The sequence below is a fragment of the Semicossyphus pulcher genome, unplaced genomic scaffold (assembly GCF_022749685.1).
Source record: "Semicossyphus pulcher isolate SPU_LCO1_2020_fin unplaced genomic scaffold, fSemPul1.0.p SCAF_1, whole genome shotgun sequence".
Taxonomy (NCBI): domain Eukaryota; kingdom Metazoa; phylum Chordata; class Actinopteri; order Labriformes; family Labridae; genus Semicossyphus; species Semicossyphus pulcher.
Window position 1 is genome coordinate 29,225,069 of NW_027211603.1, and position 14,410 is coordinate 29,239,478.

Consider the following 14,410-nt stretch of genomic DNA (forward strand, 5'->3'; position numbering starts at 1 on the left):
CATAATGATCGGCTTAGACATTAAGGAAAGAGTGTCATTCATCTGCAGGCTGCTCTCGATCATTTTCTCCAAAATTCCCTGCTTTGAGTTCTTTCGAAAGTGAAACCACAAAGCCTCCAAGTCAGAAACCTGACCCCTGCATGTTGAGGTCCAAGTTTTCAAACCACAAAGTCGAGCTTAGATGAAGCTTATGACAGTTTATGCCACGCAGCTCACGAGATATCTGAAAGTCACATGCCAAATATGTTGCATTTAAAAGCTGTCAAACGGTCAGATCCTCATGAAAAAATGAGTCTTCTGGTGATAATGTGGTTTTTTTTAGGTTGTTGCATTAAAACATTTGCTGTTTAGCAGCCCATGGGATACTCGACTTTCCCATAACTACATCTTATACCCCTTTCCCACCTAAATTTAGTGTGTTGATGCAGGTTTTTCAGACCCAGGAAGACCAGCTTATGGATGCCTATTGTCTCTGTTCCCATTGCCAGTGAAGTATACTCCTTTCGGTCTCTTTTCTGCTGCGTCACCGTCTGACGTCACAAACACGCGTGAGACAGGGTTAGTAAACAGTGAAGATGTAGGTCTTTATTGTATCTATTAGTCATTCAGTCTGTGTATCAAACTCGGGGCCGACAAATTTGGAACGATGTCTGAGTGCGGCTTGGACGGAGACGGGTGGAATTTGTAGCTGAGATGACAAGGAGTTGCAGAAGTTACAGACGGAGCATAGCATTGTGTCGCAAAGAGGTAGGAGATTAGCGTGTTGACACAGGTTTTGGGTTCCCATCAATGCCGATCAGAGCCGAGGCGATAATTACCCGAGTCTACTGCAGTCATTTGACGCGGGTCTGAATGCCGATTGTAGCCTTTCTCATTAAGCGAAAAAGCCATGTTAGCGGGTGTTAGTGGGATTTTTGACAATTGGAAAAGCAGCTTTAGAGAGCAACAACTGAGTTTGTCTTGGCTGCAGTGTGGAGATACCGAGCCAAAGTGTAAACACATCAATATGCTCCCTGACCGTAAACCTGTGTAAATGTAAAGAAAAGAATGAGGCTATAGCTTTACGAGGAAGAGAGTGAAGAGGAAACAGTTAATTCACCATTCTTAGTTAAGTAGTATCTGCAGAGGGAAGAGGAGAGCAGACATAGTCACCACTGCTGGTGAAGGGTGCCTTTTCAACCATGGATCGTCACACAGCTACATTATATTTAAAAGTGCACATTGTCCAACTAGTGAGGCTAGGAACTCTGACTTTGTGAGACGGTATTACTGAATGAAATAAGATTCATACTGAGGAAATGATCATCCTCTGTAGGGCCTGGACCTCAACAACCAGAGTCTGCATGGCTGATGTCTGATAGTAGACTAATAAGGTGCCCATCATCAACTGTTGAGCTGGAAGTGAGTTTGCACTTCATCCTCAGCTTGAAGAATGCCTAACACAGTTCTCTTCCCAACCACAGTCAATTAACATTTAACTGTTGGCATCCAAAAAATGTCTGACTTACATATGAACGGGTTCACTGTTCACAATGGCAAGATGGTAAACATTAAACTGCAAACTATTTGTTTTTTCTAGGTCAACTTTTTCTGTAAGGTAGCATGAGAAAGCATGACTATCCTGAGGTCCATTTAATGTGCATCACATGGAGATAAAGAGAAATGCAGTTTATAACACAGGATATATTTGATGCTAGGGCTTCATGTCTAGACACAGCCATTGATTGAAATGATCCCTGCATGCTTCTCTCGCTTTTAACACAGCATGGTCAAAATCCGTTAGTGAAGGGATTATTAATGAATATATGCATGCTGTATCAGCCTGAAGGATTATTTTAGCTTTGTATTTAAGAATGTCTTAAATTCTAGGTTGTGCTGTGAAGCAGGATTTCAGATGAATAAGTTAGCCTTTGAACTTTGCAGTAGACCTTATAATATGTTGTCCTAATACTTATGGTTTGAGTTATTTAAAGGCTTAATGTTTCCTCCGTGGTTCTAGTGGGCAAAGAGAAGTGAAAGCAGAAGTGAAATATTCGACTGCATTGCTGAATTGTATTGTTTCAGAAATGCACACAGCTTGAATTCTGCTCTATTGAATCTTTTGCTTCTGTTTTTGGAACAATGAAACAAAGGTTGATTTTAAAGCATGCAAAAGGCAGCAGCTGCACATACCATGTATTCACAATAAAAGACGTTAATTAAGCACATCTCCTCAGGCAGTGTGAATACAACCAGCCTCCAAGTGCGTGGTGCAGCAGGGCCTGAAACAAATTGTATTAATTTCACCATCAGTGTGGTTTTAGTATAGTGTAGGCATGTACTGCTGGACTTGTAAAGTGAACAGTGATTTGTATAGCCTCCTTTACATCTCCTTAAACAAGCAGTTTGTATATGTATGATGATGCCTAGGCGGTCTACCATATAATCATTTTCACAATATGAGTGGAGCTATTGTCAGCTGTCAGTATGTGCTGAACTCCTGCATTAGCCTGTTACATGTCCTGTTGCTCTGTGCCATCAGTACGTACCGTGTTATGCTGATGCTGTTTCTGCTTCAGCTTAACATTCCTGTCTCAGGCCCAGCCTCTTTCCTCTCTAACCCCCCTGGCTACCTTCAGCCTCCTTTCCATCCTCCACTCCTCATTCCTCCCTGCACAGCCGTGGATGGTACAGTCCCAGAGAGGAAAAAAAAAAGATAATGCAAGAACAGTAGAGAAAGAGAAAGGGGGGGTTGGAAGCATCCATGCATTAAGTTATTTTTTAAATGACGGTGATCAGAGCGGAGGAGCAGGCAGAAGGGAGGAGGGACGAATAGAAGTGTACGAGGGCCGAGGGAGGCGGGTTCACGGCTCTCCTGACTGCCTCATTCTCCCCTCTCATTGGTCAGGGGGGCCCACAGCTTCGTTAATGGGCGTTTGAGCGCAAGACATGGGTGACCCTTCTCCCCTGCAGCCTCTGAAGCAACCATGACAGCTGTCATCACTGCGTACGTCAAAACCTGCCACACCGATTTTCAACCCTATAGTCTGTTTGGAGATGTGACTGGGGGGAGATAGTGGGCATGTAGGAGAAGCAGTCGGGGAAACAAAGACATTAAGAAATCAGGGATGAACAAATGATAAGGAGCCCCAACTGGAAAGTAACAGAAAGGGTAACAGCAGCATTTTTCCTTAACATTTAGACATTGAAAGCACTATCAAACACCCATACAATCTTCTCTTCTACCGCTGGAAGTCCTTTAGACTCCACATAAACAAACACTGTGTAGAGGAGGCCCTAATTGCATCCTGCTTTGAAGAGCCACTGGGATCAATAAGCCTTCAGATAGGAATCACTCTGCATGTTTTTGCTGTCTGAATGCAACACGTCAGCAGAGGAACGTCAGTGAAATATGAAGTGTTACAGATTGGACTGTATGCTGGCTGGTTTGTGCAAGAACTGCGGCTTTGGCGGGTAATAAAGAATGTGCATGGGTAAAAGGAAACAGGTGTCTGAGTGTCTGTGAGTTTGTGTATGTGTCTCTTTAACAGGGCTAGTTTATAACATTTAGATTGAGGACATTGTTGTTTAACTCAGGGCTCAGGGTTATATATGGGGTCAGGTTTAAAATTGTTCACTGATGGTCAGCATAACTTGAGATTGAGTGTAGTTGAGGGTCCTCATAGGGATAGAGATGTGTGTGTTTGGATGTGTACACCACAAGCAATCAGTTACCTCAACATCTGACTTGACGTAGCCCTCTGACTGACAGCTGCCTCACCCTTTGGGGTGGAGCAAACACTGACAGACAGACGAGGAGGAAGATGACTCGGGGTCGCCTGTAGTGAGGTAGAAGAAAAGAAGTAATTTTTGTAAGCTTTGGAGATCCTGTTTTCACAGAAACGTCTGACTGGAGATGATTTTATAAAGAAGAGAAATTCATGAGAGCATTGCAGGTTTTGTTGAGATAATGGGATGAACAAGTCTGCCTGTGATTTGGATTCTGTTCCCTCAGGGCCTGCCAGTCCTAATACTGTCATGATGCAGTAAGCCTATTTGATTAAAGTGCCTACCAAATGGCTGACAATAATGACCCAAAGTCATTCCGTAATTGCAACAATGCATGTCAATGAGTTTTGTTCAAATTTGACTAGTAATCTAAATTCCTCCCACACACCCTCTCTGCTCTTAATTTAAGGGACATTTATTGACTTTATTTTGGTTGTGAGACTTTCATCAGATTATTCGTATTGCTGGATGTAATACATTTATAGCAGTAATAACGTTGTAACTCTGTTATTTATATATAACATAATTGCAATTGTTGAGTATGTGCGCAGGACTGTTCCACTGTAGAAGGTCCATGCTCTTCTCTAACTTACACGTGTGCAAACGTTCTGCTTTCTGGCGTTTTCCGTGACATTTGAAGTGTCATTGTCGGTTCATATGTCATGATGCTTTTTAAGTGACAAAATGCACCTCGGGCCAGTGTCTCCACTTTCTTTCTATCAACTGCCTGTTTGAAACATGTTTAACACAGTGACCAGCTAGTTTTTTTTCAAGACTAGATTTAAAATTATTGCACAGGTCAGTTTGCATAAAAAATATTTTTAAAAAAAAGGCTTTTTCACTAGATTTCCCAGGTACCGTCAGATTTCCCAGGCACGTATCATTGTTCCTTGAAATGCACCACACAGTAACTACGATTTTTAAGATCTGTTCAGCACGATGTGTAATATCAAGATCTCTGCTGCGTCTTCTTTCCCCTGAAGATCAAAAGCAAATACTGGATCTACTACGTTAAAAGACTGAAGTGCTAAAACGGCTGCAGCAATAATGTTAGATATCAGCACATTTTTACTTAAAGAAAACAAGTTCTTACAAAGACTACCTTGCTGTTTCCTGACAGTCTAACAACACTATAGCTTTAGTCAACAAGATACAAGACCAGAAAAATACAAACTTAACACATGACATGATCCCACACAATAAATCAATATATTTATCAAACATGATGCAACTAAAATTTAGACTGGTAGAGATCAGTTAGTTTTTGATTGATGGGCGAGCCCCACCACCACGTAACAGAAGTGCACATTTATAAAGATGACTCGTAGTTTAATCATGCTTGCCTGCAGGCCTTTAGAGGCGCAGCATTCAGTGTGTCCATAAAAGGAGTGAAATCTTGAACTGTTGGACGCCTAATTAACAGCACAGGAGAGTGTAATTTTAAAGACAAACAAAAACCAGCGCTCTTGTAGTTTTCTTCAGGCATATTTTTTCTAGATTCTGCAGAGGACGTAAAAAAAAAAGGGATTTATATCTGACTGTCTGTGTGCTGAGGAGATCATTTTAAAGGGCATGCCTGTTGGCCAAATGCTCAAAACTCTGACATGTTTGTGCACATGTATCTTGCACATGTATCCCCCGAGTTTTTCTCCAAAGATCATGCAGATATTTGGACCCACCCCCCTCTTGTTTCAAATGTCAAATATTTTTTTTCCAAACTATCAGAGGCATTTTCCCCACGTGTCCCTGTTAATCTGAGAGCGTGACCTCGACCCAGTAACCCTCTATGAGACCATCTGATTCCACCACACACTACTTCAATCCTCTGCCAGTTTTCAGCATCAGCCCCCTCCATCGCTCGGGCCCCCCACGCGCAGACACGCTCACACACAAACACTGGTTTTTTATGTCTCCCCAGGCTCTTAGAGATGAATGTAGATCTACACGCACCCTTACCACATCCCCTGAGAGGTTGGTTTAACGTGACAAACAAACAAGATGTAAACAAGCTACACACACAAGGCTGATTCAGAATTAAATGTGTGCCAAAGCGAGTTGTGGAAACAAGAAAAGGAGCCTGGGCCTCTAGCTCTGCCTTTGTCCTTTCCGTCTCTGTTTACTCTTGTTTTGTTACTGAGAGGGACACATGACAATTAGTAAAAACATATATACACAGAGAGCTAGGTACTTGATTTCCTTTCAGCCTTCTCTGCTTAACACACTGAATCCCCTCTAACATGTGCCCTAACTGTCATCTTCCTATCTCTCCCCATGCTGCTGTGGACCTTGACCATCCCAACATCATCAGGAATCAGTCCAAGGTAACAACACACACACACACATACACATGCACACACACACACAAACATTGACAGACACTGTTCGACACCGAGCTAATTCCATGATTGTGAATCATCTCTGTGTCAAACAAAGAAGCGGCTGTATTTCTTTGACTCAGTTTGGGAACTGTGCAACCGCACAAAGTGATGTCTGTACTACCGTTTCTGCCGGAGGGGTCTTTTTTAAATTTAGACCATTGAGGAATACTTGTTACCAGACACTTTATCCAACTGTTTAAATTAACATTAACTAGTTAGATTAATATCATCTGTATTGTATTTCCTAGTTGACTGTCATTTAAAATAAATACTTAAATGATTAAATTACAATCGGCCCCAGATTTTCATAGACTTGTGTCACTTTTGTCACTTACACTGCTGCTGCTGCTCACCAGGTGTTTGCCTATGACTACTGTTTCTGGTCCATGGACGAGACGGATAAGGAGAACTTTGCTGGTTAGTTCATTAACAGTTCACATCTCATCGCTAAAATGACATTTAAACAGTTCAGTTTGAAAGACTAAATATTCACGATAGTGTAGAATAAAACTCTCTTTGTGTGTCTGTGTGTCTCCAGGTCAGGAGGTGGTGTTCCAGTGCCTTGGGGAAAGTCTTCTTCACAACGCCTTCCAGGGCTACAATGCCTGTATTTTTGCCTATGGACAAACTGGTAATATACCATGAGATACCTCACCGTTCTGTGGTCAATATGATGTTTTTAACTGAGCCTGTCACAGAACTGCTGAGAGATTTCACCTCGCCCTCATAAGTGCCCTAAAGCACATTTTGTTTTACCATTAAGAGAGGAGTGTCAGTGTGGATGTGTTATGGCAGGACTGCGTCTCCTCTCTCCGGCATAAAAACTTAAATGCCAATTTGGTAAATGGACTGTACTTATAGAGCGCTTTTCTAGTCTTTGCGACCTCTCAAAGCTGCTTTTACACTGCATATCACATTCACCCATTCACACACACTGACGGCAGAGGCTGCTACATAAAGTGCCCAACTGTCAATCAGTTATCACATACCCATTGGCTATGCCACCGGGAGCAATTTGGAGTTCAGTGTCCTGCCCAAGGACACTTTGACATGTAGCCTGAGGGAGCTGGGGAACCTCCGACCTTCCTATTAAAAGACGACCGACTCTACCACTGAGCCACAGAGGCATGATATACCTTTTAAATGTTGCTAAAATCCAAATGCAACTAAGCAATGATATGCAGACGGTGTCGATATCTGCACCGGTTAAAATACAAGCGTTTCTGTTCAATCAGACGGGCATCAAACTGCAGCATGTCAAAAAACATTGCTGAAACATGCCCACACACAGAGTGAAGATAATCTCTCTGTTTACCCATCATTTCAGCACTACAGATCTTTCAGCAAACATGCCAGAGCTGGTGAAACAGTGCAGTGTCTACACAAAAGCCAGAATGTGTGGAACACTCTATTCTCAGTTTAAAATTTACTATTAGCAGTCTACTGTTATTAAGTTTACAACAACTGCTGTCAAACATTTCTATTAAAGTCGACATATTCTCTGTGTGTTGTTTTCAGGTTCGGGAAAGTCATACACCATGATGGGTTCGGGGGACCAGCCGGGTCTGATTCCCCGGCTGTGCAGCGCTTTGTTTGATAGAACCCAGAAAGAGCAGCGAGAGGAGGAGTGTTTTACTGTTGAGGTGTCCTACATGGAGATCTACAACGAGAAGGTCCGCGATCTGCTCGACCCCAAAGGGTATGACCTCATATGACCTCAACGCAGTCTTCTAACCTTTTTATTAAAGGAAGGATTCATTAGCTTCACTGGGTTGAGGTTGATTTTCATCTGTCCACATCAAATTAAAAGCATGTAGAAAAAAATATTAGCTACTTATTCACAGTAAAATTCCTTTAAGGAAAAAAATGGCTTTTGTTTTGAAGATGCAGCAGGAAGTGTTGAGTTACAGTCGCTGGTCTGAAACTAGCAGAGGTTAGGTTCCTTTCCAAATGCAGACCACAGAGACTCCTTAAATACCAGTGAAAGTTGTTTGTCTTTGGTAACTCAGTATACCTTATAGACAAACAACCAGTATCTTTCTATGTCATTATTTTTAATTAACCTCAAGTTAGTTGGTTAGTACAGAGAGAGTCTCTGGTGGATCCTGGTCCCACCAGCTGCTGTGGTCAGTGGATAAAAGATCACTCTTGTGCCCTGCAATCACTGATGGAGTCCAGTTCATGTCCAGCAGGTCAGCAGTAAATCAGGAGCACAGGGCCTGCGTCTGCTGCCCCAGACAGCATAGCCTCTGACCTTCTCTCACCATGTGACCTTTGACCTCAGTAAAAGGGGCCAGAGTGAAGCAGACCATCTGACAGCCATATGGGCTTCAGTGAGGAGCCGAGAATGATGAAGTTCTCTGACCTGAAGAAAGTTTGAATCAGGGTCAGAGAGCCGAGTGCTGACAGTGTTTGTAGTGGTAGACAGAACAAGCTGAGCATGTATTGTCACTTCTAATGCATCAGAAGAAGCCTGACCATGTTGTTTGTCTGTGTTAAACCTTGCTTTGTTTCTGTCCAGGGGGAGACAAACTCTAAGGGTGAGGGAACATAAAGTTTTGGGTCCCTACGTGGATGGCCTTTCTCGACTAGCTGTGGCGTGCTACAAGGTAAAGATATTCATGTTGAATAGTGAGTTTCAGTTTTAGTGTGTCAGGTTTATTGTCATGTTTATTCACTAAGGTCTACTGCTGTTGCATTCTGGCTGCCGCATCCAATGGCAGTCCACCAGAAACGAGAGCAGAGCATTTTTCTTGCATTCCAGCTCACTTTGATCCGTAAACATTAGAGATATCTAACTGTGTTGCTCACACAGTGTCGGGAGTCTGCTCAGCAGTCTCACCAATCACACTTGAAAGAAGCAAGTTCTGAAAATGCCAGAATAAATAACACTTTGTAGTTTATTTTGGGCTTTCCGGGAGACTAAAAAACACTTGTCAACAACTGGAGCAGTCACTAAATATAGACTTGCACATAGATTAGAATCTCACCAAATATACCTTATAATAGTCTCCACTGTCTTAAAAAGGTATCTTCAGGGAGAATCAATGTTGCCAAATTGATTTCAAATGATTTCTGTTGTTTTGATAGGACATTGAGTTACTGATGTCAGAGGGGAATAAGTCTCGGACTGTCGCTGCTACCAACATGAACGAGGAGAGCAGTCGATCGCACGCCGTCTTCAACATCATCCTCACACACACACTCAAAGACCTGAAGTCAGGGGTAAGATAACACGCACAGAGACTGGTGAAGTGCACATGTCTAAACACATACAATTTTTCATCACTTGTTCAGAAAAGCGACATGATCAGAAATGTATTTTTGAGAATTAGAAATGATAACAGTAGAAACAGGTGTGTAGAATGCAGAAGGTTATAGATGTGCGGTGTTTAAATTGAACCAGTCCCTCCTGTAGTCCACCAGATAATTAGTGTCCACTTCTGTGGAAGGGGACGGTGCCAGAGAGGCTGCTGGGAGCTGAGCCAGGTCCCAGCAGCCTCTCTGGCATACTTTTTTAGAGCAGAAGTTGTTTGGCATTCTGAAAAAGTCAATCCTTTTTCATTGTGTCCCCTCCAGCCCTAGTGCACTACAAGTTCATCCTGGTTTATAAGTCAACAGACGTTAACAAACTTCACTCCCTCACTACATGAGATTATGACACTGACGTTTGTCTCTGTGCCAGAACAGAAGAGTCTGTGTCATCGGTCACACATGACTAAGCAATCACTGTCTGGCAAGTTTTAGATCGATCAGTCTGCGGGTGAAAAGTTGGGAACAAAATGGGATTATGTCAGCTCATCTGTCGGATCCGACACTCCAAGAAAAGACCTCATTCTCCATCCTCGCTGACCCACTTAGCCTCTCCTGCTTCTTGCTCTTGTTTCAGACTAACTTGCCACCAGCGATTGCTGTTAATAATTAACAGGCATGACTTTCAGTTTGTCAGCTGATACAGCCCGCTCTGTTTTCAAGGCACACCCACAGTCAGTCACTTAGTTGGTCAGTCAGTCAGTAGGCTCATCAAGCACAAAGCCAATGCACAGACTGTGTAGTCAGTGAGTGAATCACTTGGCCGACATGTTCACTATCTGGCTGAGTCAGTGCTTTGTTTTCTGTGTTGCTTTTGTTTTATTGTTTCCTCATTGATAAACAAAATGAAATGGACTGAAAATTTCACATTAGTTTGCATTCTGAAAGGGAGCCACTTTTTGCCCACTACAAGCCCCACTAGACTAAATTTTAGCTCAGTTCACTGCATCTTGTTAATTCAATTTCCTTTTTACCCAGTGCAGGTCCTATCTAGTGTGACACAGTATTTAGTGTAATGCCTGTTTTTATGCTGTTTCCCTTTTTATTGCTCCGTGGTGCTCAGCAGTTATACGCTTTGTTGGTTTTTTAAAGTTCAGATGAAACTATGTGAATAACAACAAGCAAAGTGTGCACAGTTTGCAAAATTAGTTTAATGCTTTAAGACAATAGTTGATCCTTAAGCTGTAAAAAATAATGTGTCAGTGTTGTAAAAACAGCAGCTACTACAGTATAGTTTAACATGTGTGAAACCCTGAAAGTGTTTGATAAATACACACACTTTGTCAGTGCGACAGTCTTTCATATCATTCAAATAATGTAATTACCTTTATTTATGAAAATATCTCTTTTATGTAATGCAGATGTAACTGTTTTTGGACTTTTTTCTCTGATAAAACAAATAATTGCTCATCATAGACTTAAAAATAAATCATATTAAAGTGCTAATCTCAAAGATCTCAGTTTTGTTTTCCTTGGCAGCACCTTATAGCGATTAAAGGTGATTGCGGGGGCACACTTGTCTGACGTCCACGGTTGGCTCCAGTTGTAACTGCCGGTTGTTTTTCTTTGTAGACTGTTTGCTTCATCTGAGCGTCCAATTTTTTTCTTTTTCTTTGGATTTTCACTTATTGTTGAAGTTGTATCTGTAGTCATCCATCTTTTCTTTGTTTGTTCAGCCATAGTAGATTACTGTTTACTCACAACACTCGCAGAGACCGGAAAAGCAGCCGCTTAGCTCCGCCTACCCTCTCTGGCAGACCAACCACTGCTGGGTGATGGAAAACGCGTCACTAACTGGGCGCCGCTTGTGAAGTCACCACAGACACCCAGTCTGTAATACTGCAAATGCAAAGGCTTTCATCAGTGGGCCATCGGCTCAATCACCATTGTGTTACCTCAATCAGCGGTAGATAGGGACTTAACAGACATTTATTTACATGAAAATCCGCTAAAGTATTACTTTAAATCAGAACAAAACATTGTTAGATTAACTAGTATTAAAAAATAATCCTTAGTTGTCTAACTGGATGTAATGTTAAGTTAATATTAATTATAAGTACACCTTGCTTTTTCTTATGGTATAATGATATAAGACTGAAAGTAGCATTTGAGCTCATCTTTGCCCCCTAACGGCTCAGATAGTGTTGTGAGTAGCGGAACATTAATAAATCGATGGGTAAAAAAAGCCCCCTCTGACACCTTGAAATCACCAGGTGCTAGATGAGTCATTTGGATGCTCCCTTAGCTCACTGCAGGATTTCCTCTCAGTAACAGCGCACATGCTCTGCTCAGACTTGTTAACCACACACTCCCCTCAGAGCTCAGTCATATTGAACTTTGGCCCCTGTTTGCCGCCAACTCTCTACTGTTTGTTCTCTGATGTAATAAAGCCAGTCCACCTTATGTAAGCTAACTGAATATAGAGCAGAACTCAAAACAGTATATAATGCATTGTTTTTAGTTATTTTGTTTCATTATGACATCTACCAGATTATTTGTTATGTGTAGACCATGTTGATGCCCTGACTTTTGTTCTGTGCTGGAACTTTAAAGCTGCCGCCAAGTCATCTGACAAGATCTAGTTACCGACCCAGGTATCGTGTGTCCTGGTTACAGAATCCTTTTATTTAAAACACAAACTTTAATGCCACTTTGCCTGTTGCTGCCTCCCGTTTTCTGCATAACATGCAATTATTAAAATGCAGAGATATATAAATGTACAGGGAAAAAGAAAGTAGGTAGAGTCTGAAACGTCCAGGTAACAGGACCAGACACTTTGTGTTAGAATACAGTCATTGGTCTTTGCTGTAAAGACCTTTTCATACAAAGTTGTTTCTGTCTGTAGTACTTGTGTTCACAGTCACGAGCTTTGTCTGGCTCTCTGATTTGTGTTCAGTTGCAGGCTCTTTTTTAAAATAACTTTGGTTTATTTTTGGATCTCTCTTGCTTAAGGTTCCTGATATAAAAAAATCTCCTGTTTGTTTAATCATTTGCTTTACTCTGGGGGATTTTTAGTAGCACGGTCTGAGGCTGATCTGTATCAGTGCAGTTGAGGTTGATCTTTATCAGTTAGTTTCATGGGTTTTTTTTCAGGATTCAGGTTTTGCATTTGCTTTCTCTGAGATATATCTTTAATGTGATGCGAGAGTCTTTAAGGTGTTTAAGATCAAACCTAACACTTACTCAAGTCAAGGTTGCATTTGTTTTTAGAGTACAATGGAGCTTCCACTTGCACACATACTCATTTTTCAGTAAAATATACTCGCTAAGCTCCTTTCCATCACACTTAGCACCTACAACACATGAATTTGGAAAACGCAATATATGATTCTGTATGCCACAGCATCAGGAGTTTGTATAAAACACTTTATTTGAATGACCTATTTTTCAGCCTTTATTTATTTCTATAGCGCAACAAGCAGAAAAGTGAAAGTGTCCAGAGGTCACAGGGATCTTTTGTGTTTATAGAACAGTAGGAGATCCAGGGCAAAGGTCACATAACTGAAGGAGACAGCAGGAGAAGAGAGGAATCCAGACTGAACATGAGAGTGTAGTAGGAGTAAACAACATGATTACAACAGTTTTTATTCTAAAGCTTGACCAGCACGGCGGTCTGTACTGGCTATGCAAAGGCTTGCTGTAAATCAACGTCGTGCTTTGTCACAACCCCTCTGATCCCCTAGAAGTCATGCAGGTGAACAGGTCCACTGCAGACAAGGACAGAGGACTGACCTGCTGGTGTTCAGCTGCTGATGTGCTGCTTTCACTGTGCAGCAGGTGAAGATCAGGTGTTACATTCAGCCTTCTCAGCTTCTCACACTGTCATGCTTGGCTTACAGTGGACCTGTCCCCGTACAGAGGGTGATGTGATATCCACATCCTTATCACCCTCTGAGAGGAAACAAAAGGAACCCGTCATCAAGAAACTGAAAGAAGGAAACAAAAGTCTAACAGATAATTTTACCCTCATGTGGTTGGTAGAATCACAAGAATCAGAAAAAGCATAAAGACAGTCCTCTGAACAAGAGTGTAGAAATGTATTCAGCCAAACAGACTCCACAGCAGAGTTGGGAGGAGAGGTTTCTGACACAGTTAACACCTTGTTGTTTATGCCCTAGTTGTCATTGCAAATCAGAGGAGTGCTCGGTCGAAAGCTGCTAAGAACCCAGTAGAGATTGCCTTGATGCACCTCCTTTGGCACTATTTAGCCATCAGAGTTTCCTCACACCTCATGTGGATGCAAAGTACAGATGTTGGGAATATCAGATCTAGATCTGCTTAAATGTCCTTGACCTGCAGCTTTAGGACATTTGTAAGTCCTAGACCAATATGACCAATGAAGTACTCGTTATCTTACGGCTGTCCACTCTGAGCCTGACAAGCTGGTGAACATTTATTCAGAAGAGGGTGAGAGAGAGAGAGAAAAAAAACGGGTGCATTTTGCAGTGGACAAAAGATGAAAATCAGCCCAAGTCAGGCTGCAAGACTACAGAGCTACGAATCAACCCAGCCCACAGACACTTTATGATGCATTATGCTACAAGATAAACAGAAAACCCCTGATCACAGTGGCATTTATGACTGCTGTTACCATGCTTGCCAGATGTCGTTCTCAAGTTTGTCGTTATTCAGCGTTATATTCTACCAGGATGATAGATATTAGTCAAGTTTGGACAAAAATATTGACAGAAAACTCTGACACTCGTGTGTAAATTCAGTTTTGCTCATGAACAGTAGAGCGAACATATGTTTCAATACAAGTTTAGCAGCTGAATAAAGAGACTTTCTTTCTGTCTCTCTTCCTCTGCAGACGAGTGGGGAGAAGGTGAGTCGGTTGAGTCTGGTAGACTTGGCTGGAAGTGAGAGAGCGGCAAAGACCGGAGCAGCAGGAGAACGGCTCAAGGAGGGAAGCAACATCAACAAGTACGCATGAGCATTTCAACACAGACACA

The 14,410-nt window shown here is 42.0% G+C and overlaps 1 protein-coding gene across 1 annotated transcript in view; it reads left to right on the forward strand.

The window, feature by feature from the left end:
• Nucleotides 1-14,410, forward strand: part of kif13ba (kinesin family member 13Ba) — a 43,629-nt gene that overhangs the window by 13,308 nt on the left and 15,911 nt on the right. Inside the window, exons 3-9 of the mRNA XM_069678136.1 lie at nt 6,077-6,089; nt 6,503-6,563; nt 6,685-6,777; nt 7,665-7,845; nt 8,668-8,755; nt 9,237-9,371; nt 14,269-14,381. Of these exons, the coding sequence (XP_069534237.1) occupies nt 6,077-6,089; nt 6,503-6,563; nt 6,685-6,777; nt 7,665-7,845; nt 8,668-8,755; nt 9,237-9,371; nt 14,269-14,381 (684 nt within the window). The remainder of the gene's footprint in view (nt 1-6,076; nt 6,090-6,502; nt 6,564-6,684; nt 6,778-7,664; nt 7,846-8,667; nt 8,756-9,236; nt 9,372-14,268; nt 14,382-14,410) is intronic.